Source organism: Montipora foliosa, chromosome 13 (assembly GCF_036669935.1).
Source record: "Montipora foliosa isolate CH-2021 chromosome 13, ASM3666993v2, whole genome shotgun sequence".
In the NCBI taxonomy this organism is placed as follows: domain Eukaryota; kingdom Metazoa; phylum Cnidaria; class Anthozoa; order Scleractinia; family Acroporidae; genus Montipora; species Montipora foliosa.
In genome coordinates, this window is record NC_090881.1 from 10,998,722 (window position 1) to 11,023,619 (window position 24,898).

The 24,898-nt window shown below is 39.0% G+C and overlaps 1 protein-coding gene across 14 annotated transcripts in view; it reads right to left on the reverse strand.

The window, feature by feature from the left end:
- Positions 1–2,320: 2,320 nt before the first annotated feature.
- The window catches only part of LOC137984004 (nucleotide-binding oligomerization domain-containing protein 2-like), a 33,552-nt gene continuing 10,974 nt past the window's right edge, over positions 2,321–24,898 (reverse strand). For 2 of the 14 annotated variants that reach the window (XM_068831192.1, XM_068831196.1), the window contains 8 exons: positions 23,333–23,436; positions 18,385–19,163; positions 17,501–17,563; positions 17,210–17,272; positions 11,810–11,872; positions 11,076–11,108; positions 10,223–10,285; positions 2,321–8,835 (listed from right to left, as the gene is read on the reverse strand). In XM_068831192.1, the coding sequence (XP_068687293.1) occupies positions 6,500–8,835; positions 10,223–10,285; positions 11,076–11,108; positions 11,810–11,872; positions 17,210–17,272; positions 17,501–17,563; positions 18,385–19,045 (3,282 nt within the window). In that variant the 5' untranslated portion in view covers positions 19,046–19,163; positions 23,333–23,436 and the 3' untranslated portion in view covers positions 2,321–6,499. The other 12 variants (XM_068831200.1, XM_068831199.1, XM_068831189.1 and 9 more) reach the window with 11 other exon arrangements.

Below are 24,898 nucleotides of genomic sequence, written 5' to 3' on the forward strand. Positions count from 1 at the left end.
TTACATAAAAGCAATGAGGTTTGTATTAAAGCAAGGTCAACTCCTGCCTCTCTTTTATTCAAACGCCTGGTAACTGAGCAAAGAACTGCAAAATGATCTATTAGCCTTCCTCGCCTTTTTGAATTAGGCCATCTTTGCTCCTAATGAAGAGCATAGGGCGCCAACGATCGACCTCCACATGACTCTATTTTTGGCAGTCCTCGCCTCTTTAGCACGTGTCAAAAAAAAAAAATGAAAAAGAGAAACCTTTGGCTGTAAAACGAAGCTAGTCAGGTTAATTAGCACAAAGATAAAAGAATAATTTGTTAGGGACCATCTTTGCATTAGTCTATACACTGTGAGTCAGAAGTTAAACTCGCCTATTTGCATGGAAATGAAAAGTCTATTTGCAATAGGTAAAACCCTTATGGGCATTTACTCGTGAAATGAAACAATAGATTGTGTCTGTCATGACGATCACGTGGGCGTGGAGTTGTCCCATAGGAGTTTGGAAATACCCAGCATTGAAATTTGGCAATAGCCCTTACGCGCGATGACGTCTGACCAGCTAATTTCACCACCAAGCCTTGTGTATTTTAGCATGAGCTAAATCCCAAAGGAGCAAACTTGTAACAAACACCCACGTGCGAACAGTATTGCATGTCCAGATGATCTGAATAATTTTGTGCAAATATTAGCGAGGCCTGATGGGGAATTTTGAGCATATTTCGTAATCATACATAAGGCCTATCATTTTGAATTGATAGAGCTTTTTTTAGAAGAAGCACGGCTGGTTGATTTTGCTCTCAAAAGACTAAAGAGGAAGACCACAGTCTAGTGTAGGAAGCCACTCCGAAAGCAACACAATGCAACACTAAATGAGGTAGGAAAGTCTTGGAGGAATGGCAGCAGTGAGGGCAAAATAGATGTGCAATGTCAGAACTTGTTAGCGTGGCCGGTCTCAAATACGAAGATGTTCAAGATCTGACCCTTACACTAGAGCACATGTCGCCAAATACGCTTAAACTTTTGGTTGAGCAAACTCGTTTGTGAAGTGGCCAATCACAATGGAGAGCGTTATCCGCCCAATTCGTTTTATTTGTTCATTTGTGCGATTTACAGGACTTGTCTTTAATAAAGTTAGAGTAGACTTTCATATACCGGACCAAAATGGCGGAAGACAAAAGAACCATTTTTGTTCTGATTACGCCTTGTTGACTAGGTATTGTTATGTTAGGTTTGTTTTTTTGTGTTATGGACGTTAATTATTCCGGATCCGGTATAGACCTCTTTCATAATGGCAACCAAATAAATTATTCTTTTGTTTTAATGCTAATAAGCCCTACTAACCTCGCTACGACGCGCAAATTTCAAAAGAATGTTTGTTTTAAAACGAGGGCAGTAGGTCTAATTAACATAAATACAAAAGAATGTAAAGTTGGTCTCCATTTATGAAAACGGTCTATATGAAAGACAAACCTAAAGTTAAGCATACTAATTAGGCGAGTAAGAATCTTTATAGAAGTTAATTCTAATGATAATTTAACTAATTCATAATTCATCAACCCCTGCCTTTCCTTGCGGAGTTTTTAAATCCTTCCCGTGCTTTCAGAGAGTTTATTTGTATAAGCCAGTTTGGAGTTTCAAGAAACGAATGTGCGCGTCGGGATAAAAACAAGGATATAATTGTGTTTTTTGTTATGATAAATAAATAGCTGCAAGAAATTGTATTAGAAATCTTTTGTCTTTTTTTTATATGTTTGCTTTTATCCCGACGTGCGCACGTTTTTTGAAACTCTGAACTCGCTTATTGGAGTTTACAGAGGTAAACATGTGACTCAAATACTGCCTATTGATTGGTCATAACTCTCATGAATGATAAATGAATTTTTGCAGGTGTACCTAAAATTATACGATAGGCAAGGCAAGTAGGAGAAAATATTGTAACAAGCTAGCCCTCAAAATCTTTGGGCCAGTGTGACATAAAGTATGGGAGGTTTTCACGTAACGTCATCGCCGCCATATTGCTGGACGAAAACAAAAGATCTCTGATTAGCTTCTTTTGTTTGTCCACGAAAAGTCGCACATTTCTCTATTGCTATTGGTGTCTCTGGAAGTTGGTGGAAACCTCCTATCACAACTGAAACACGATGTTAAAAGTGAGACAAGTGCGATGGCTTGCGAATCAATATATTCCGAAGCACTTACAAGTGTCGGGCATCTTCGATTGGTCCTAATAAAAACCAATGATATCGCGCAAATCACGGCAAAAAGACGATATCATGGCTTGCAGCAGGACAAGAAATGCGTAGAAAAAAACATGGCTCATTGAAGAGCTGGCTTCAGTTGGCATGGATGGAAGTTTCAAGTTTATTTTCAAGCTTGTCTAGCTATTAATTTTATCATTACAAATAAAACGACTATACTTACCGCAAATAGCAAATACTAATCTAAAGTGTTTACATATCTAAAGTTTGCACAAAAAAAGGAAGGAAGAAATATATGTAATAGCGACAATTTAATAAGAATACGTCATTGAAGAAATTAAAAGTAGATTATATTTTGAGAAATTTTGCCTGAACTTTTCAAATTCTCGCACGTTATCATGGAGACAACAAAGGCGGATGTAGGATTTTGGCTAGGGGAGTGCACATGTCAGACGGAAATGCACAGGAAGCCGATTATTTATGTGTTAGACAATGTATAATACATGCTTTTAAGAGGGTTAGGGCTGTAGTATGATAAATCAGTAAATGATGAGGCAAATAAAAATCTAACTTAATGTAGTTTTTGTGCTTCTAATATCCTCCAGTAGCTAGACCGCTGTCTTTTATTTAGGTTTTTTTATTTCGTTTGTAAATTTAAGAATTTCTAAAGTAAAACGTTTTTTTTTGGTAACCGAGGGGTGTGCACGTGCACCCAGTGCACCTCACCTAGATCCGCCCTTGGACAAGGTTAGCAACAGATCTTTTTACACTTATGTGCCAAGTTACCTGGCATTTTTAAATGCATTTAAAAATGCAAGTGAGGCTGGAGTCGACTTTGTTATGATACAGACCTCCTCGCTTATCTTAGGCTAATTATTGTTGTTCTCATGCTAATTGCTGGGTTGCCGTATGGCAATCCCAGTCGGAAAGTGGGTGGCATTTGTTCGGTATTCTTTTTTTTTTCTTCCGTGTCGGTAAAAGTCTTGCCTGTCACTCCCCTGCTAAGTGGTGTCTTTGTTCATAGATCCTTCTGTTCGTATTTTCTTAGGATAGAGAGGGTAGTGGAAATGCGTAGATTTCTCTGGTGGACACAGTAGAATGATAAACTTAACCTGCAATGGCGTCGAATGTCATGTAACGCGAATGTCGTTTTAGTGGATCTTTAAACAAAATATACCCTTATGGAGCTCAATAATGGAAAGTCTGTTGGATAAACTAGGCAGACGGTGAAAACAAATATCTGGAATCGTAAAAGCGACAAGTAATGGACTTCGACAACAATCTATCGCCCCTCGAGCCGAAATCAAAGTGAGCTGATAATTTCCAATATTGTATCACGAGTGCAGTTTTATGTACAACACTGAAACCAAATGGGAAAGTATGTGGTAACTTATAGGTTCAACAAAGTCAGGTAAAAAAATAATTGGAAATGAGACAGTCAAGAATTATTTGAAAGAAAGCTTGTCGACTATTTTGAGCATCATTATTCAAGGAAAAGGTTTCTTCAGGAAAGGGTTTGAACCTGAAGTAATTTGACACGATTGAGTTTCTCGTCTTTACGCACGCAATGAAATAGGAAGAGGTTTTCGCCTCTAAGAGCAAATATGTTGTTTGTTTCAATAAACTTTTCGCTGGAAAAGGATTCTGTGATATTTTCTGCCTTTGTGAATTATAATATCATGTTGTGTATTGAATTTTCGAGCTTAAGGTTGAAATGTGATATGGGAGAATTTTTTTAGTATTGCTCTGTAAGCAGGAAGGGTTCACAGGCCTGTTGGAAGCGTGCTTGAGTTTCAACAAAATGAGCCCCAAAATCAGTGACAAAATTGTGACGCAGATGAATAATAAAGTAGCTGCTATTTCCAAAATGATGGAATTACCTGGTGATAAATAACGTCGTACGCCTTAAGAGTTGGGCGATTGTGATCTTTGTTTTGACTTTGCTCACTTTATTGTCAAACTTTATAACACTTGACAGAAAAAGAAACTTACAAAAACCCGGTATCTTGCCATCATTTGACACAGATGCTTCACTGTTTAGCGAGTAAACATGCCGCGGTAACTTAATCACGGCGCCCGCTGAATTCCGGCCAAGTCACTTTCGATTTTGAGATTTATTTGAACGTAGCAAAAATCTCCCAAAATGTTTGTCGCTGATCGTAGCTTTTTATATTCTATATTCACGGTTCAAAATTAATGTTGTTTTCATGTCGTAAATATTTTATTCTCGATCGACCGTCCCGGAAACTTCTTTCTGCTTTTTCTAAAAACTGTGTATCAATAGTTATTTACTTTTGCATTAATATTTGTTTTACATAAAGCCTTGCTGAGTTCGCATTTGTTAGCGTTAATAGTATTTTCGGTCCGATGCTTCTGTTTTATGAGGGGTATATTGTTTTGGTCTCCCATCCAGATACTAAACCTGGCGAGAGGGATTAACTTCAGTGAACTTTAGTATTACAAAGCTGTCAGATGCCCAGAGGGCACGTTTAAACTTGTGGTGAAAAGAAGTTGTGAGGGAACTTGAAAATTATCAACATGTCAGCCCAGAAGCCAACGTTTCTCGCTTCTCTTTTATTTGTTATTTTTCAGAGACTGGAATGCTGTAGTTCAATACCACACAATTCAGTGCCTTCTGATTTTTGTAACACTTACCACAGGCAACCCAGTGTATGTTTCACGGAAGCATCTCGTTAGTTGTAATTTACATAAGAAAAGCGGTGAGATTTCCCTCAAAACAAAGTCAACTCTAGCCTCACTTTCATTCATGGGCCAGGTAACTAAGCACACAACTATAAAATGGTCAATTTAGAACTGAAGATTCTTCGCGCAGAATCTTTAAATATCGCTCTCATAAATTTGAAGAAATTTTTTTCAGTGGTGCATTCCTTCATAAAGTTGTTTTGTTTTTTTCAGTGATTCACTATTTGATCGAAAAAATCAAACTAGTGGCATACATACAACAATGTAATTACTGCAAAACGCGTGGAAAACGCAACCAATTAAAAATATTGCCATATCCGGCCTATACTAAGCCTGCGATGAGCACGAGCAGTTAAAAGGAAGCTTAAGCAAGGACGAAATATTTAATGGGTTTAATGGGAAAAAACAATAGTACTTCACGCATTACACGTGCGTTTCACATTTTGTTACATTGCCTTGCCGTAGTCCTGACAACGACGTGAAAGGACTAGTTTTGAGATTGGAGGACACAAGCACTTGTGACGTTGGGTTTTCAGTTTTCGCTGGAAATATCCACACCGCTTTCACCACTTTTATTCCTGAAATGTGAAAACACACGGGAAATAGTATTAGAGAGTTTAAGCACGCGCGTGTTTGAGACGCGGACGGCAACCGAAAGTGAGCTGTTTTCCTTTTCAAATTGTCTTCCCACAACCACATTTACATTGCCAAGTATCTTTTTGCCATTAGAGGTGATTAGCATAAAAATCTGGGAGACACCACTGTCCTAGAGCGCGAAATGTTCTCTTCCGGTTGCCATCCGCGTCTCAAAAACGCGCGTGCTTAAGCTCCCTAATATTTTTAGACATCGTTCTCGTAGGCGTCGTCGTCGTCCTTGCTTAAGGTCACTAAAAGCGCTGGAAAACACAACTTATTGAAACAAGAAGAAAAAAAGTTACCTGCCAAGGGCGGGAAAATGGTCAAAAAATGATAAGCAAATGCATTAGTGAATTACATAAGAGTGTTGATCTATCACTTTGCGGTCTTGCCCCAGTACAGTCACAAATGGATTTATTTTTGGATACACTTTGCGCGCGAAACAAACAAAGAGCCGCCAATTTTAACCAATTAGAAGAAGCCATTTTATCTTTGACTGCTTCTGTCATGTCTTTTCATGGCCATTACAACTGACATTCGCGGGAACGGGTATTCCAAAAATAGTCTCATTTGTGACTGTGCTGGGAAGCCCACCCATGCCATAACAACACTCTTATCTAATTCACTCTTGGTAAAGGTGAATTGTAGCGCGCAGGGAAACTTGTTGCTAAGCGTGGGAAAACAAACTGACGCAAGGTGTGGAAGATGCAATTTGTATAAAGCGTGGCAAAAACGCGAAAGTCTCGCAAACGTTTCGGCCCGAAAAGACAGTTGTGAAACTTTCATTCGTTTGGTTTGGAAAGCTGGTTTCTTAATATGTTTTCAAGATAATAAAAAGTAAAATAACTGTGAGATTTGATTATTCAAAACCAATCCGTCCTCGAGATATAGAGGGTATGTGACACCCGAAAAGTTTCGGGACTTACGAGAAACAGACACCAGGAGCTCACATACCCGAGTCTCCCACCTTATTATCAGACAAATCCAACTCTGTCAGCATTGAATTTCTTTTCAAATACATTATCCAGTGCAGCGGCACCCAAATCACCGATTTCATTGTCATTAATATGTAACTCTGTCAGCGTCGATTTTCTCTCTATTGCTTTAGCCAGTGCGGCAGCACCCAAATCACCGATTTCATTGTGAGACAAACTTAAGCATGTCAGCGTTGAATTTCTTTCCATAGCTTTGGCCAGTGCAACAGCACCCGAGTCACCGATTTCATTGAAAGCCAAAAGCAAGTGTGTCAGCGTTGAATTTCTTTTCATTGCTTTAGCCAGTGCAGCAACACCCGAGTCACTGATTTTATTGTCAGACAAGTTTAAGTGTGTTAGCGTTGACTTTCTTTCCATTGCTTTAGCCAGTGCAGCAGCACCCGAGTCACCGATTTCATTACGAAACAAACCCAAATATGTCAGCGTTGCATTTCTTTCCATTGCTTTAGCCAGTGCAGCGGCACCCGCGCCACCAATTTCATTATTAGGCAAATCCAAGCGTGTCAGCGTTGAATTTCTTTCCATTGCTTTGGCCAGCTCAACAGCACCCGAGTCACCGATTTCATTGTCAGACAAAGTCAACTGAGTCAGCGTTGAATTTCTTTCCATTGCTTTAGTCACGGTAGCGGCACCCGAGTTACCGATTCTATTGTGAAACAATTGCAATTCTGTCAGCGTTGAATTGATTTCCAGTGCTTTAGCCAGTGCAACAGCACCCGAGTCACCGATTTGATTATAGGACAAATGCAACCGTGTCAGCGTTGAATTGACTTCCATTGCTTTAGCTAGTGCAGCAGCACCCAAGTCACCGAATCCATTGCAAGACAAATGCAACTCTGTCAACGTTGAATTGATTTCCATTGCTTCAGCGAATGCAGCCGCACCCGAGTCACCGATTCCATTACCACACTGCAACTCTGTCAGCCTTGAATTTGTTTTCATTGCTTTAGCTAATGCAGCAGCACCCGAGTAACCGATGTTATTGTCTAACAATTTCAAGTGTGTCAGCGATGAATTTCTTTCCATTGCTTTAGCCAATGCAGCAGCACCCGAATCACCGATTTTATTGCAATGTAAGATCAATTTTGTCAGCGTTGAATTGATTTTCATTGCTTTAGACAGTGCAACATTACCTAAGTCACCTATTTGATTGTTAGCCAAATACACCTCTGTCAGCGTTGAATTGGTTTCCAGTGCTTTAGCCAGTGCAACAGCACCCGAGTCACCGATTTGATTGTAAGACAAATACAACTCTGTCAGGGTCGAATTGATTTTCATTGCTTTAGCCAAATCAGCAGCACCCGAGTCACCGATTCCATTGCTAGACAAGTCCAATTCTGTCAGCGTTGAATTGATTTTCATTGCTTTAGCCAGTGCCGTAGCACCCGAGTCACCGATGTTAGTGCCTGCCAAACTCAAACCTTTCAGCGTTGAATTTGTTTCTAATGCGTGAGTCAATATAGCAGTGCTACTGTGACCTAAGCTTACGTAACAACAACTGTAAGAGTGAATTTCAAGATGCGAACCAAGAGCATGCGCCAATTCTTTGCCCAAGGCACCCTGATCTTTCTCACATTCAGTAATACAAATCAATGCAACGCGTAGATAGTGTTCACTTTTAAGTACGTCCTCGTACGGTATTTGGTTAATTTGACTTGCTATACTTGCTATAAATGCAGTGGCTTTTTCCTCGCACCGTTGAGCCAAGATACCACAAATAAACAAAAGCACGTGTTGAAACTCTTCAAAATATCGACTGTCAGCAACTAAGCTATCAGGGCTAACTTCCTCTTCGACAAGTTGGCAACTGAGAAAAAATGCAGCGAACCACTCCTGGAAGCTCTTGTGAAGAAACCCATAGTACAGACTTGGTCTTCGTTTGCTGCGTCCAGGCTGAACTGACAAAAATCCCAATTCAGGTATTAAGTCGCCGGCACTCTCTCGCAATGTGCTGTGCTCGAAATACAGCTCATCATTGAGCAAGGTATTCAGCGCTATACAACCAAGATGCTTTAATTCAGCGTGGTACAATTGTATTGGGTCTTCGTCCGTTTCTGGTAATTTTTTCTTCCGCCTGTACCTTCTCAGAACGCACCGAACTATTTCAAGAAAAAGCAGAGGTCTAGCTTTTGGAAAATCTCCTTGGAAGTCTTCGCAAAGGAGGCAAAGAAGTCTTGTATTTAATGGACTTGCAGTGAGTCCCTCAAGGCTCGCGTCTGCGCGCAGCTTGTCTATGAGCTTTTTCGCCAAATGCTCCTTGGTTACGAAATATCTTCGGATAAAATCTTCAGCATCGTCTTTTGGACCAAAAGCATCTGAAAGAGAGACAGTCAATAAAATCGTCGTTGTTCGTTCAAATGTTATATCAGAATGATGCCTACTGTATGCTAATTAATGAAGTATGAGTCACATAACACTAAACGTGACAAGATACTGTCTTAAAACTGAGATTGAATTGAGATTTCATATTCTTTTCGTCTATATGACCATATAAAAAATGGACCATTTTTCTGTACTACTTCCTTGATAGGTATATGTAGTTGATAATCTAAACTGCCTACACAAATTATATGTGCTTATTGACTGACGAGGTCATGGCGTACGGACCGAGCGCGGCGAGGTCGGTGCGCCATGACCGAGGACCGAATATTTTTCGGTCCGGCCCGATCTAAACACAGTCAATAAGCACTTTATTATATGGCCTCTTTACACTATTTTTGAGTACTGAGACTATAAAGTTTGGACAAAATAAGTAACAAAAATTTGCACAGAAAATTTATCTAATATGTTGTTTGCATTTTCTTTTCTGGATGTAAATAACTTTGATGTTTAAAAGCGACAAAATCCTCTAAAATCGCATCGCACGGAGGATTCCGTGTTCCTAGCAGGGCCATAAGGCTATTCCGGTTCTGCTCAGGCTGATGCGTACGGCCCTCATACGGGGATTTTCCCTGTAGTTTTACATTGAAAGCGCGGGGGAACGGGGCAGTACGGGCCATATGATAAGGTAGCTTATAGACCTCATTCATAAATTTCAGTCAATTTATAATTCTTTAGTCGAATCGAAATTAGCCTACTAAGTTTCCAACCTCGTCCCCGGGGAGTGTCCCCAAAGCCAGGGAAAAGCGCCCTGGGGACGAGGTTGCCAAGTCTCGATACCATACGGTGAATTGAGAAGAATTTTTGCTCTAAACTGAGGCTTGGTAGGCTAATTTGCACATGAATAAAGGAATAATAAAACAGGTGTCATTACTGAATAAGGTCTATAGAGCGAGTTTCAATGGAGTGTCGTAAAACCAAAACCAAACCAAAAAGGACACCAATCAAAACTCGAAGTAATTACACGTAGCCGACACAAAGCGCGGGAGCATCGTGCATCGCATCGCATCGCGCGATGCACTTGCAGGCCACGATTGGTTTTGGTTTCACTTCTGATTGGTTGAAAAAATGGCGCGAGAACTTTGAACCAATCATTGAGTGAAGTAATGCAAAACCAAAGCAATTCGCTATTACTTTCGACACTTAATTGAAAACCACTCTAGAGGTCTGTAAGGGAAATTATTACTCTTCACCGGAAACTTTTCAGTTCCTACGAGAGCACTGCCCACTGTAATGATCTTGTTGGCACTGTCCTACAAGCAGAGGAAGTTTAAGGCTATATTTTGGCAGTATCTCCGTTTAAGTTTAGACTTGCCAGCCTACCTTCGATCTCTCCCAAGTTGTCTTTTGTGTCTTCCTCTTTGCTCTTCCATTGGGTGAGCATATCTTAAAAAGAAGAAAGATAATTGAGTTAGCTCAAAAAAGGTTTCAACACTTTCAAGAAACTTCACCAATAAAAGGATAGATTCTACAACACTGTATCACGACGCATATTTGATATATATTGTGGTGTGCAGGGATCGCATTAGGATATTTCACTCTGAGAACTGGGATCTGTGGCCAAATTTGAGTCCCAAGCATTCTTGGGGGGTCCATTGCTTTAACAGACTTAACGACGTTGTATCACCACTCAGCTATGTTATGGTACCACGTAAAACAGCATTTGTCGCTCAAAAAAATGTGATAGAAATTGTGCCGCAATAGGGTACCATAGCAACAAGATATTTGTTTTTAAATGCTTATACATGTACCTTAAAAACTAAAGCGGTGACCCCTATTTTTTATTGCCGTAAAGTGACAAGTAAATTGGAACACTTTGCAAAGTTAAAAAAAATTCCCTGGAGTGTATTTAGAAAAGTGCACAAACTATACGCAGAATCTCCACCGTGTAATCTCATTGATCCTATTTTCATTTTTTGAAGAAAAACAGACGCAATTTTTATGAAGCCAAACGTTTGAATTTATATTCTTTCCCTCTGATTAAATTATTGATCTTAATTTACGTTTTTGAATTCTGAATACGACTACTCAATCCACCCAATTAAGTAATCGATATCCCTTATCTGCGGCCGTATAGAGTCTAAATCAAGTAGATACATAATGAGACTTCTAGTTGTTCAGCTGTTACTATAAATCACAATGTTTGGTGTTTGTTTCATTCAATTAATTGACACACCTTTGACTTCTCCAACTTGCGACTTCAGCATTTCTGGATTAAAAAAACCAGATAATGTGTCAATAATTAATGAGATAGAAATTGGGTTTTCATTGGTTTGGTTCACCTAGCCTGCAGAGCAGGCGTTTTTTGGCAGGCGAACGCTTGTTCAAGGTCTAAAGTTCGTAATGGGCCGCCATTTTGAAAGCACACGGCCGGTAGAGGATTATATTTCTCTCCGCTTCCCCTTCCCCTTCCCCCACTATCATTTCATACTGTCCTACTCTCACTGAGTGCATTTTTTTTTCACTGGCCTCCGGCCTCTATTAGATGTCGGCCAATAGTTCTTACCAAAACAAGAATACGCCTGCTTTGCAGGCTATAAAATTCACCTTTTCTCTCCTTAGAGTGTCTTTCTAATGCGAGACCACAATGGATCGTGAATGACGGCATTTTCAGCAGTTGCGTACGGATTCCAGTTGCCGGAGGCAATTATAAAGGAGTTAACAACATCAACCTCCAGTCATGTCGCCTTTCACCCTTTTCGTCCTCATTGGCAGTGACAGATTTTACTTTGTCTAACGCCAGACAACTTCATTCATCAATGGGGCCCGTTTAGGGATTAGAGGGTATAAAGTAGGTACTCAATAATTAGTGCAATTTTTTTTTCCTTCCATAAAAATCACATACAATCAGTCAAGAAACAAGGCATAAGCTGATACTGTACAGCCATTTAAATGTTTCAGTCCACACACCTTTCATATTTTCTAGCTTCTCCCCAGTGCTACCCTCATCAGACTTCCGTTTCTTTAACATATCTTTGTAAAAAATGAAAAATCATTACATTTTCAGAAAAAAAAAAAAAAAAAAAAAAACAGGCTAATTACTGACAGTGACTAAGCTTATGTTCTTATGCACCTAATTTGCAAATTCTAAATATGTGAAACATGTTAACTTGCATAACATAAAGTTTGGATGAGACTCTTACTAGAAGCAATTGTTTACTGCAGCACATTTATGCCCACGATCACAGCGTGATGGTGTAGTCACGCTCTTTACGGAATAGAATACAAAGTCTTTATGAAATGTCAACCACAATATATACCAACTTCAACACATAGTGACAATGTCCAAATATTGTCATAGCGCGCTCGATATTCGTTGTGCGTACTCAACGTATATTTAACAATTATTCCATGAGCGCGCGTTAGATATGAGATGGTAAATAGCCAACGAGGCGCGTAGCGCCGAGTTGGCTATAACCACTCTCATATCCAACAAGCGGGAATGGAATAATTGTTTTATTAAATTCCTTAAACTCCAAAAGTTTGGAAGTACGATATACGAGCGAAAAAAGAGAGAAAATATTAGCGAAATCGAAAAAAGTTGATGAAGATGCGATGTTGTGTAATACCTCGTGGTCAGACAGACGCAGGCTCATCACAAAAACATTTCTTACCTTTTCGCGTATCTCTAAGCTTCGAAAGTGATCCAAACTTTCCACAAAAACGTTTTTCTTTTGCTTTATACCGAAAGAAATTTCGCTCTCTGGCGTCAACGTTTTTAGTTTAGCAACGCCAAGCGCAATCATTTACCATATAAGGTCAAACTAAGGTATATGAGCTGATAACCGAGATTGAGTGAACCAATCAGAGCACGAGAATTGCATTATCCGAGGTTGAGAATTTAATAATCTGCGATATACATTATTTTTTGTCTCGCGGAGAAAAATGGTAGCTTTTCCAGCTTTTTTTTTTGTGATAAACGTAGAAAATTGTGTTTTGTCATCAATGTGTTGAATAATAAAACAATTATCCTGCTCAATTTTACAGAATATCGCTTGATCTTAGCCAACTCGGGCAAAGTATCAGGCGATATTCCGCGCGATTTCGCAGGATAATTGTTAAATATATTTACAGTGATACGTTCAGGCTTTGGAATTAGGGTGTTTAGGGTTACCATTTACTTATTTATTTATTTATTTATCTATTTATTTATTTGTTTCGTTTAAGTTGAATGTCATTTGTCGCGGCATTAAACGGGCTTCCTTCAATAATTGTCGTGCAATTAAGGATTAATTTCACTTATATTTTCAAAGTTTTCGAAATTGCCCTTGTCGTTTCGCGACTCAAGCAATTTCGAGTGAAGTTAACCCTTAATTGCCCTCGGGCTCATGCGATTGCATATACTTAATATTATTGTTGCCTATGTAATATAAAAAAAATTAGGAGTTAGATTTCTAGTATTGTCTTTCTTAATCACAAACTCATCTCCGGCCACGTGCGTGACCATGGGCGAAATTACACCCAAGGGCTCGAAACATCATGAAAAAAAAAAAAGGGTTTTATCCAGTTGTCTCCAAATTTGGTGGCATGGGTTCATTGTGAATAGATCAAGCCAACAAACTACCAAATTTTAGCCTGGAAACTTCAATAGATGATATACAATGGCCCTCACAGTTTGTGAAATAATGGCTGCCTCGCGAAAGTGCCTTTGTCTGGTGTGTTTGCGAACTTTCTTGCATTTTAACGGACTGCTTGAAATGATTTTTCACGGCAAAACCTCTGCTAAAGGATGGGAAAAATATCAGGGAAATAATTTCAAGCATTTTTGGAACGGCAGCTAGAAAAGAACGTCGAGAAATTGAAGTTAGTGTTGACTATAAATATTGTGATGGTTGCATATCTCGACTACGAGTACCAGTAACAAGCCTTAATACAACACAGCGAAGAGTGGTTTTTTTTGTTTTTAATCCAATATCAACACTAACTTTGCGCGGGACTGGTAAACAAGCTTTCCCAAGCTGGGTACAGTCGCTACAATATTCTCGTTACGCGCAGCCATTTCAGCACATGTTTTTCAAATGGCACGAACAAAGCCGTGAGTGTCTTTTTCGCGCTAAAAATCGCGCAAGATCGTCAAATTAAACTCTCATAAATGAATATTTTATAATTTGGACTTATAAATTCCAAAAGTTTGGTTATAAAACGGGTTTGAACATCCGTTCATGTTTTCTGCTCACCCGAAGACCGACTCGTCATTAAATTATAGCGGAGCTCAGGCTGGCGAAGCGCACCAGCTTAGCACCATGAGTAAGACTTTTTGGGAAATCTATCCATGTGAGAAATTTTGGTTATGACGTCACGTACGTCCGCCCGTCCGCCCGTCCGCCCGTACAGACTGTCGGGGTGGCAGGAGATTCTCTGGTGGCAGGAGACGTGCTTAAAGAATATAGTAGCTGTAAAGTCAAAACTCGGCGGGATAAAAGACAAGGAATCAAGCTACCTTTGGAAGCAAGTGCTTTTAATTCAGATTCATTTGTGGCGCGAAAAATAAACGTTGAACAAAAAGTGGCCGAGAACTGGGACACATACTGTATGCCTCACATATTTTGTAAAACTCACTACAAAACGAAGAAGGCCTCAAAACGTTTGCAATTCCGTGTTGACAGAGATTCTTACTTATTTCAACCATCACAATTATAGTCTTTTTGAGTGAAATGGATGTGCAGTCGTGAGCTGCGTTGTTTGACTGTGAAATTGCAGTGGAGTAAGCGAATTTACTTAGTACGCTTTAGGTTGAGTTTTAAATTAGTACGATTTTTGCTGCTGTTCTAAACTCAAGAGAGAGGGAGTAAAGATTGACAGTCAAACGGAAAATGTTGTGAAAGAGATTACTGTGCATGTAATTTCAGTTTTAGTTGTTGATTAAAATTTTTGGTTATTGTTTGCAAGGATTGCAATAACAAAGCAACTGGTCTCGATGGTATTGGAATAAAACCATTAAAGCTAGCACTAAATGCTATTGCTCCCTCTCTTACCCATACTTATAACTCAAGTATCGCAAGCGGAACTTTTCCAATTAATTTTAAACGAGCCAAACTGATTCCAGTTTATAAGAAGGACTCAGTTTACGACAGAAATAATTATCGCCCAATCTCAATTTTGCCAATTATCTCTAAACCTCTCGAGAGGCATGTTGCAAAATCGTATCTCAGTTACCTCACTTCTAACAATCTTATTCATAAAAACCAGTCGGCTTATCGACCACACCATTCGTGTGAAACTGCGCTCTTAAACCTCACCGATAACTGGCTTAAGGCCATGGACTCTAGAAAGCTCGTGGGTTCAGTGCTGCCAGATCTAAGCAAGGCGTTTGACCTTGTTGATCATGATTTATTGCTATCTAAAATCGACAAATATCATGTCACCAATACATCTCAAGAATGGTTTAAATCATACCTTAGTTATCGAACACAACGCTGCTGCATTAATGGCCCACTGTCTGATGCATTGGTGCTGGCTCGAGGAGTTCCGCAAGGGTCAGTTTTGGGCCCAATACTATTCTCGCTGTACATCAACGACCTTCCAATTGGAATCTCCAACTCAAATGTCGACATATATGCAGACGACACTACCATATGGAAGACTAACAGTGACCCGCTGCTTATTCAGCGGTCTTCAAGACAGCCTTGACAGAACTAGTAGATGGCTATCTCTGAATAAGATGGTTCCGAACACGAAAAAAACTAAACATCTGATTATAGGAACCGTACAAAAACTGTTGCACTCTGGTAATCCATCTCTTGACCTATCTCTTTGTGGCACTCCGATTGAAGAAGCCAAGGATGAAAAACTTTTAGGCGTTAAGATAGACAAACATTTGAACTGGGATAATTTGCTTGCTTAAGAGAGCTAAGACACATCTCAATCATCGGCTTGGAAATTTATTATACAACGCACTGATTCGACCGTTATTTGAATATTGTTGCACAGTGTGGGGAAGCACCAAAAATGAAAATTTACTTCGATTATTAAGAGTTCAAAAACGTTGTGCCAGGCGAATTTTAGATACTAATTTTTCTGATAATTCTGTTGAACTTTTCAGTAAGCTAGGTTGGTTACCTATTGATGACGTCATACGAATGAGAAAGCTTTGTTTAATGCACAAGATTGTTAATGGCTGTTGCCCTCAGTACTTTAAAGATTATATCTCCTATGTTAATGATAAGCATAGACATAATACAAGGGCATCAACAAATAACAATTTATCATACCCCTTTTTCGTACCAACTCTGGTCTACGCACTTTTTATGCAAGTGTCAACCGACTATGGAACACATTAGATGTTAGCACTAGAAGTATTACACCCCTAAGGAATTTTATAAAGTACATAAGTAATAAATACGTAGTTAGTGATTCTAAGCTCGATCATTTTACTATTCATAGAACTTTCTAATAATTTTAGTTTAGTTTAGGAGTACTTTGTGAACTTTTTCAATCTTTATCAATATTATTATTAATGGACCACAATGTAAACTACTGAATTTTTCAGTAATTGTGTTATCCAATAAAGTTTCTATACAGTTTCTATTGTTTGTTTACTGCTGTCAGCTCAGAGGAGTCTGATCTGTGTGATCACTGTAAACTGTATACAGTAATAATGACCATTAATTTTGTACTTTATGCAGAAGCATAATTATTTCCATGTACACTATATTGCTTTCTGGGGTTAGAAACGGGAGCTCCGCTTTTAGGCTTGGCTAAATCTATATATTGGGAAACAACAATCGACTTTGTTTGTCGTCATAGAGAAATGACATTGGAAGGCGCGGCGGCCTCATGGTTAGTGCGCTCGAATCCGGATCGAGTGGTCCGGGTTCGGGTCCTGACCGGGAACTTAACTGTCACGGTGCCTTTCTGCACCCAGGTGTATAAACAGGTACCGGCGAATCTAATGATGGGGTAACCCTGCGTTGACACATAAAACATATAATTAAAAGAAATGAGAAAAGAAATCCTCGGTTTCCTTTTATAAGCCAAATTTGGTGAAAATATTGGTTAACTCAAAGAAAAAAATTTTTTTTTCAACATTTTGTACCAAAACATGTAATTTTGAATTTTTCTCCATTTCTCCTCAAATATTTCGAAATGTTTTTGCGAATTTTTGTGTTTACGGTTACCTCTCTCAAAAGTCCTTGGTTTTTATGTTGAGTTTCTTTTATTGAAAAACCTACTTTATAACATTTAAAATGAAATATAGTAAGCCACATTGCTATAAATATAAGTCCAGAAGAGTTTAATTTATTAGTTTCATGGGTCTTTGAGGACCCATGTTTTCAACAGGCCGAAAATGAGTTAAATAAAGTAACACACCTTCCACCTGTCCAACCTTGTCCTTGGTTGTCTCTTCATCCGACTTCCACTGCTTTAGCATTTCTGGATTATAAAAAGAAACTAATGAGTCAGTATTTTAAAGTTTCCCTTGATTTGGTGCACCTTAACTCATTGACCCTCATAGCTTTTTCACTGTCTACTGCCAGACTAGTATAACTGCAAGTTTTTTCCACCCGTAATTATATACCTGTACAGTGTGCACTTTTTAAAGTCATGTTAACTAGGCATTAGCTGATATTGTATAAGCCATTTGTTTGAGTAAAAACACACCTTCCACGTTTTCAAGCTTCTCCTTGGTGCTGCCTTCATCAGACTTCCATTTCTTTACCATATCTTCCGTAAAAAATGAAAAAGCACTAAGGTTTAGACAAACAGGCTAATTGTTGAAGATGTCAGAGTTATAATGTTCTGCCATAATTTACAAATTCTGAATGTTGCTTTACGAACCATATTAACCACTAGATAAAATAAATAGGGGTTTTCAAGGGACAATCTATGACGTTTCTTCACAACTTCTTAGAACATACATGATAATATCGTGGAGAAATAACCAACTACTGTGTCTGCATCTCATTAATGTGCAAATCCTTGACACGTCGGTTTAGTCATGAACACACCTTATAGGTACCTACAAATAGACCTTTTTGTTTTCCAATCCCAGACCACGTGCTGTTCGCAAGGAAATTTCCTTTTGTTTTTTTTCATAAGCCAGGTATACATATATGCACATAAATAAGATGCATTTAAAAAAACTGGTCCCCAGAGTAACATCGTGCGGTCTGAAATGGGAAGCTAAAACGGTGTATTCCCCTGCTTTACTATTTTTTTGCAAAAGACATTAAGCTGAGCCTATTTTGCAATCACTTCTTCCTCTCCTCTGTAGGATTTAATTTAAGTCAATTTAACTTCAACCCTTTCACAGCTTTCAAGTGCAATGGAGTGTTCATTCTTTCAAGGAATGTAGTTCCATGTCTCCAAAGACACGAAAAATCCTATCCCTATCTTACCTTTTGGCAGGTATAATTCTCGGAAAGCAGAGCAACCCCTAGTTTTTGGCAAGACGCACAAAACAACTTGAATTCACTAATGGCATACTTTTTTTGTGTGTATTTTTAATTAATGCTAATGCGCATACTCCCTTGAGTCCAGCATACCTTTTAGCTCATCAAGCTTCTCCTTGGTGTTATCATCATCCTTTTTCCACTGCCTTAATAATTCTCGATAGTGCTCCTCAAAATCAGGATCCATGCACTCAGTCTTCAGTCGGCTGATCGCACTGGTATAAGTTGTTCCAGATCCAAGGGAAAGCAGTGCATGACTTATATCCTGCCATAACGTATTGAATGTTGCATCATTAACAGAAGCTTGGCTTGCATGAGCATAAACTTGGTTTCTGTAATACTTGATCCTCACAATGTTTGCCTCAGGACTGTTATCACCAGGAAGAGGAAGCTTGTCCCAGCTTCCAGTACCGACAGGAGGACTGAGACTGCATACATTTCTCAGCAGTACCATTAGAAGTGTAATGTCAAAGCTGGCTGATGACACAGATGAAGAAATAGTTGGGTACAGCTTTCCCCACTGAGTGGGATTCAAAATTCTTTTCTTTCTCAGTGACTGCAATGTAGGGTGAGCTGATGACAAAATTCTGTGAAGAGTAGCTGGAGGATGAATTCTGTCAAAGGCATCCCGAAGGGCGTGGGATCCTACATCCACTAAAAGACGGCACAGACGGGCATAGTTTGTGTTCTCTCTTGTTGTGAGAAAGACTGCTGGACCAGATGCCATAATCCAAGCTGTTGACAACATAAACATGCAAAATGCTGTGGTTCATTGGTAATCCAATGTATAACTGTGCGTAAGTAACGTAGTATAGCAACTGCAGACTGAGTGAAAATAACCATTTACCATCTTGTACAAGAAGGATGTTTGCCTGTTTAAGAAAAGTCAACCAATGGTATATGTATAGCCTACGCATTACTTAACAAGGGACCGGTATTTCTGTGTGCTGGAAAGAACTACCACAACAAACGCAACCAAGACCACGAAAAAAAAAAAAAAAAAAACATTGCAAAATCCTAGCTTTAATACCGAATATAACACACCCTACTTTTCAAAATCCTTCTCAAATAATACATTGGGAAAGCGTGTAACATAAGACTATTAAACAAGATTAACTTGACCATTGTGTCATTATTGCTATGGGCCCTAACGTTGAAAAAATGGTCAAATGAGCCTTAATTGGGTTATAGCTAAAAAAACAGGTTAAATTAACTTGAAGTCAAGACGGCATTGTCGAAAGCTGGGATAAAGGAATAGCACTGGGGTAGCACCTACAGAATCAAATTGCAGAAGATTTGGTTTTCCAATTATAATTCAATTCCACATAGCGGACAATTTTGTTGAATATTGGCTAAATTCCCATGCACATGTCCTGTTTACGGAGCACTAAAATGGTCGCTCGGTTTACAATCACTGCACCAACAGTTACATGTGTAAATCAAACACTCCTCCACTGACGAAGACGTCGTGTCAACCCCCAAATAATAAAATAAGTATTCACCAACACTAAAAGATTATTACTTTAATATAATTCTAGACCACAAAAGGTTAATGATCAGCAAAGTTTATCGATAAAATTTGCACCTCGGTGAATGAAATGACATAAAAAGCCATTTTATTTTTCTCCGTTTGCTCAGAGGTGGACAGATATGTCCAGGAATGCAATTAATTAACGGGGATTTCAATCAACATCACGAGGTGTCTTCTTGCTCTTTAACCCAACTTCAACTTCACTTGTGTCTCCGAATACAGTGTCCCCCAAATGTTGCTCAAGTTGGGATAAACTGCTGCGTTTACCCTGACATAAAAATAACGCTAATTTTTACCCTAACTTTATTGCTTGAAATAGGTAGGAAATACGTAGACTTAAAGGGAGGCTTCTTGTTGTTTATCAAGATTGGGCCTCCATCTAATTACTTGCATTTCTGGATATAGAGCGGTTTTCAATTGAGTGTCGAAAGTAATTTGCGAATTACTTTGGTTTTGCAGTACTTCACTCGGTGATTGGTTCAAAGTTCTCGCGCCGCTTTTTCAACCAAGCAGAAGTGAAACCAAAACCAATCGTGGCTCCCGCATGCACATTTCCCGCCCTTTGCGTCGACTACGTGTAATTACTTTGAGTTTTAATTGGTTTACTAGATTGCCTCCGTTCTTTTTGATTGGCCAAAGTCATTACGTTGGTTTTGGTTTTACGACACTCATTTGAAAACCGCTCTAAATGGAGGTGCATAGTACCGATATTCAGGTCCAAGTGAGCCAATCAGAATATGCAGAATTACTGATTCTGACTACCCTAAGGTGGTAAATTTCTTTGGATCAACAAATGTAATTTTGATTTTATCTCACGAAGCGTCAAGTAGAACTTCTTTCCAGAATTACAATGTAAGCCAATTATTTCAGCTATAATCATAACCATTACAATTTTCTCAAATTTGATTGGTGCGTTAACTGCTTTATTTTTCACTAATTATTGTCTGGGGTTGTAATCAGACAATAAAATCGGACAGTTCGCTGTAATCGGACAGTTGAATAAGCCAGCTTCATCCAACAATCAGAGAATTTATCACAATAACCATAGCAACAATCACCTACCCTACCAAACTGGGGTTTTTCCAAAATGGACGAATCTGTAACATTAGACAGTGAAAAAGGAACGCATTTGTTTTCTCGGAAATTGTAATAGTTATGATTAATTGGCAATTTGGTCTGTAATAAAACTCGTGATTAAACAAATCGGACTCCAGTTACGCGGTCGTCCGACTTTGTTAATCACTCATATGATTACAGACCGAATTGGACTCCACTCAGTCCTATTACCATTATGAATGTCAAGAATATTCCACGCCTTCCTTTCCCAACATTTTCACAATAATTTTTTGTCTGTATTCCGTGAAGGTTACTGAAATCGGAAGGCCATTATCTACTTGCTTTTCTGGACATATCTGCACGTTTGACAGTGTGCTTGAAATGACATCAAACTCTTGGTAACCTGATCACTTTGAAAGATTTTTTGGGCACTTTTGCCTTCTCATGATAAACGACTTTTCATTAATCAATACCTCTTACGATTACCAAGTTATAGGTCCATACTGTATTGGAAAGGAAACTAGATGAAGTCAAGCAGAGCGTTCAACTACAACCATTCCCGTCACCAGAGCCTTGGATCTTATGCATGGCCGAGGCTCTGGGAAACTCTGTGTAGGAGAACATGCGCCATAAGGTTCTCATACCCCAAAACTGGCTATTTGAACGCTACGGTGCCCGCTCACTCCTCGTGATAACATGAATGCACCAATCAGAGATGCTTTTTATTGTCCTTCAAGAAAACCAACACCCACAATGAACTTATGGACTGGGATTGGAAAGTCACGAGATCAATATAAGGAAAACATGAAGTTTCAGTTTTCTTTCCGGGGCGTGGCGTTACGAGATACATTACATACTACAGTTAAAGTTCCATGGCATCTGACAGCATGCGGCGATGCGGATCCGCATAATTCTCTAAAATCCGCATCCTCCGCATAATTAAGATATTTTCCGCATAAAGCAGAAGAAATGCCTGATATTAGTGATAAAGCAGCTGCTTACCATCCTCAACAACATAAAAGCCAATTGACTATTTTGAAACACTTATTTTCCTGAAAATTGAAGAAAACACGCCATTTCGTTTACAAGATGAAAGTTCGTGAGCAGTTTTCACGCATTCTTCGGCAATGAGCCTGAACTCTAGTTAAACCGTTTTCATAACATACCTAGGCTCGAAATTTTTAAAAAAAGATGCAACAAGATATGAAAATTTAGCCGCAAGTTATAGTCGCAAATTAAATTGCATTATTTGTGACAGTAGGGACAATAGCAATGAAGTTGTGCAAAACAAAATAGGAAGCCGCAATACGTATATGTAAAAATCGCTGAAAATGGTGAATGATCGAGGGAATGGATCGTGGTTCAACCACATTACAATTTTGCTGCATATCTCCAACTTGAAACAAAATTCATGACGAGAAACAAAATATTATTTTTATCGCTGTATTTATTTTAGCAAAAGTTTCGGAAAAATACCATTTGCTAACCCTTTTATTTTAACGGCAACAAGTCGCTGCGACAAAATATAAATGAACCAATGAGAGAGCGTCATATGGTCAGCCATATTGAATTAGAAAACTAGTTCACATTCCCCCTCATACGAGATCACTGCGTGTGCTCCGAACAGGCGTCGTGTGGCAGCGACTTGTTTTGCAAGTAGTACACATGGAGCAACTTTGTCGCAGAGACATGTCGCTGCGACTTGTCGCCTAGTGTGCCCCGGCCTTAAAATCTGGTCAGTGTTCTGTGGTAGTAAAGACAAAGGTAGATTAAAGAGACAAGTGCTCTCTAACTTTGGCAAGTAATGTTCTCCTGTGAAGCTTGGTAGCACAGGGAAAGACCATGAGAAAAATACTAGTTATGCAACAGGGAAGCACTTTCTTCCGTGTCAGTGTTCCTCTAAAGGAAGATTCTTTACGAGGTTTTCATGCAAATCACAGTATCGTCACCAGCATCTAATTATCAGAGTTCCTATATCTTGTTTCCAAAATTGTAGTCTGAACTTGTGAAGTATTTTGAAGCTATAATAAATATCGCAAGGAAGATGTTCAAATCAAATGCCTTCTTTGAGCACTTTCTTGACAGTTGAATCACGCTCCGGCAGTGAAAAGTGATTGCTTTTTCCAACCTCAAAATCAAGATTAGTAGCCATTTACCGTAAGTTAAATCACTGAGAAAATACTTGATCTCGAACTCACTTCTATGTGTTGGGACAGGCGCATTTAATTTGCCGCTGGCAAGTTTTGAATCGAGCTCATTTTGGGTTCTAAGTTCACCTTTCAATTTACAATACTAGAATTACTTGATTGGCGTGCAAAGGACTGCTTGCTTGCATGATTTAAATTATGATGTCAGGGGAGGATTTTTCGTTTGCACATCGGTAAAAGGTGAATCATCCAAACGAAGAGAAACATGTGCTGACGAATCACATTCTTAACTCAACATTTTCCTCACCTTGTTTAGCGTGCACTCTCCGATTTAACTTCGCCTTTTTCAAGGTAGAAAGTTTAATCCGTACCAATAGTGATCGAGACGGATTGCATTCACAGGATCTGTTCCTGAGAAAAAATAGGAATCATTCCAGCAAGTTTGACTCATAGCAATGTTATTCGATTGCATGTTATAACGAATGAAACGAAAATCCTGCAAAAGGCAAAACGCATCTCCGCTATTCTTGGTGCTAAAACAGTAAACGGTGCTTTGTGACTCTTACATACTATCATATGGATAGAACACATGCCTTCGGAGTTGAAACTGACTTGAAAAGCATCCTTCCAGGTCGCTTCAATGATTACCGAAATAGGTTACAACCACGGCAAACTTTGGTGAACTTATGATCTGCTCAAAGTCACGAGATCAATTACTAAAACAGGAAGTATTTTGATTACCAGACATCACGCGATATGAGATGCATAACACGCTGCAGCTAAACAGCGGTTTATAATGCAGTTAATAACCAAAATCTGGTCAATGTTTCATGGTATAAAGGCAAACGTAGATAAAGAGAAAAATGCCTTATAACCTCGAAGCTATATTGCAAGAAAGAGGTTCAAATCCGATATCTTCTTATAAAGCGGTTGATTGAAAATTGAATCATGTTTAGTGAAAAGGGAGTACTATTTCTTTCCAGTCTTAAAATCAAGATATGGAGTTATTACGTATTACTTCACTTACAACATCGATCAGAAATGCAAGTATCAAAAGCGGAGGTCTTCTGGCCAAAATGAGACCGCCATTAAGTTTGGGGTCCACGCTTCGTGCCGTCCCTGCACAAGACCTATTAAAATCTCTCTTCAATTCCATGCGCAAACCGTCTTTAAACTAGTAATAGTTTTCACTACATCTGCCCCCGCCTAAGATAACACGGATGGCAATCAAAATCGAACTGCAAAGTCAACACTTGATCACGCAAAAATATTGCGCGAATATCATTAAGATTAAATAGTAACTGGGAAGTGAAACTGTCGAGCAATGTTAGATCGCTCAAACCCAACCTGTTTCGTTTGATTGTTTCGCAAGAGCTCAATAAAACCCCTAAAACGATGTGTTCTGCTGATTCTTATAATCAATATGGTCCAATTTGTTGAAGCCTCACTCCGGGGAAACTCTGTTTACGTAAAGCAACGGGAGAAATGGAATGATTACAAGACACTTTGAATCTTATTCGACAATCGGTCTAGACCACCAGAATTGTCAGACATACGTATAACAACAATACGTATAATAACAAAGTGTGGAAAAAAAACCCGCATGATTTGAAGATGAAGAAGAACCCATATCAGATTACGAAGCAAGTAACCTTTGATTCCTTCCTTTTTCGGTTTCACTTTTATAAACCGCTGCTTCATGGCCTTCTCTTGTTTTTCGAAATCCTGCGATGTTTTATACTTTAGTAATACTCCAAAGTCTTCAGAATAATGTTGACGTATAGAAAAACAATCATCTAGTTATCATGGCAATTCTTTCTCAAAGTTGACCATCGATCCAAGGGACTTATTAGCCTGAGCGTCTGTTTACGCT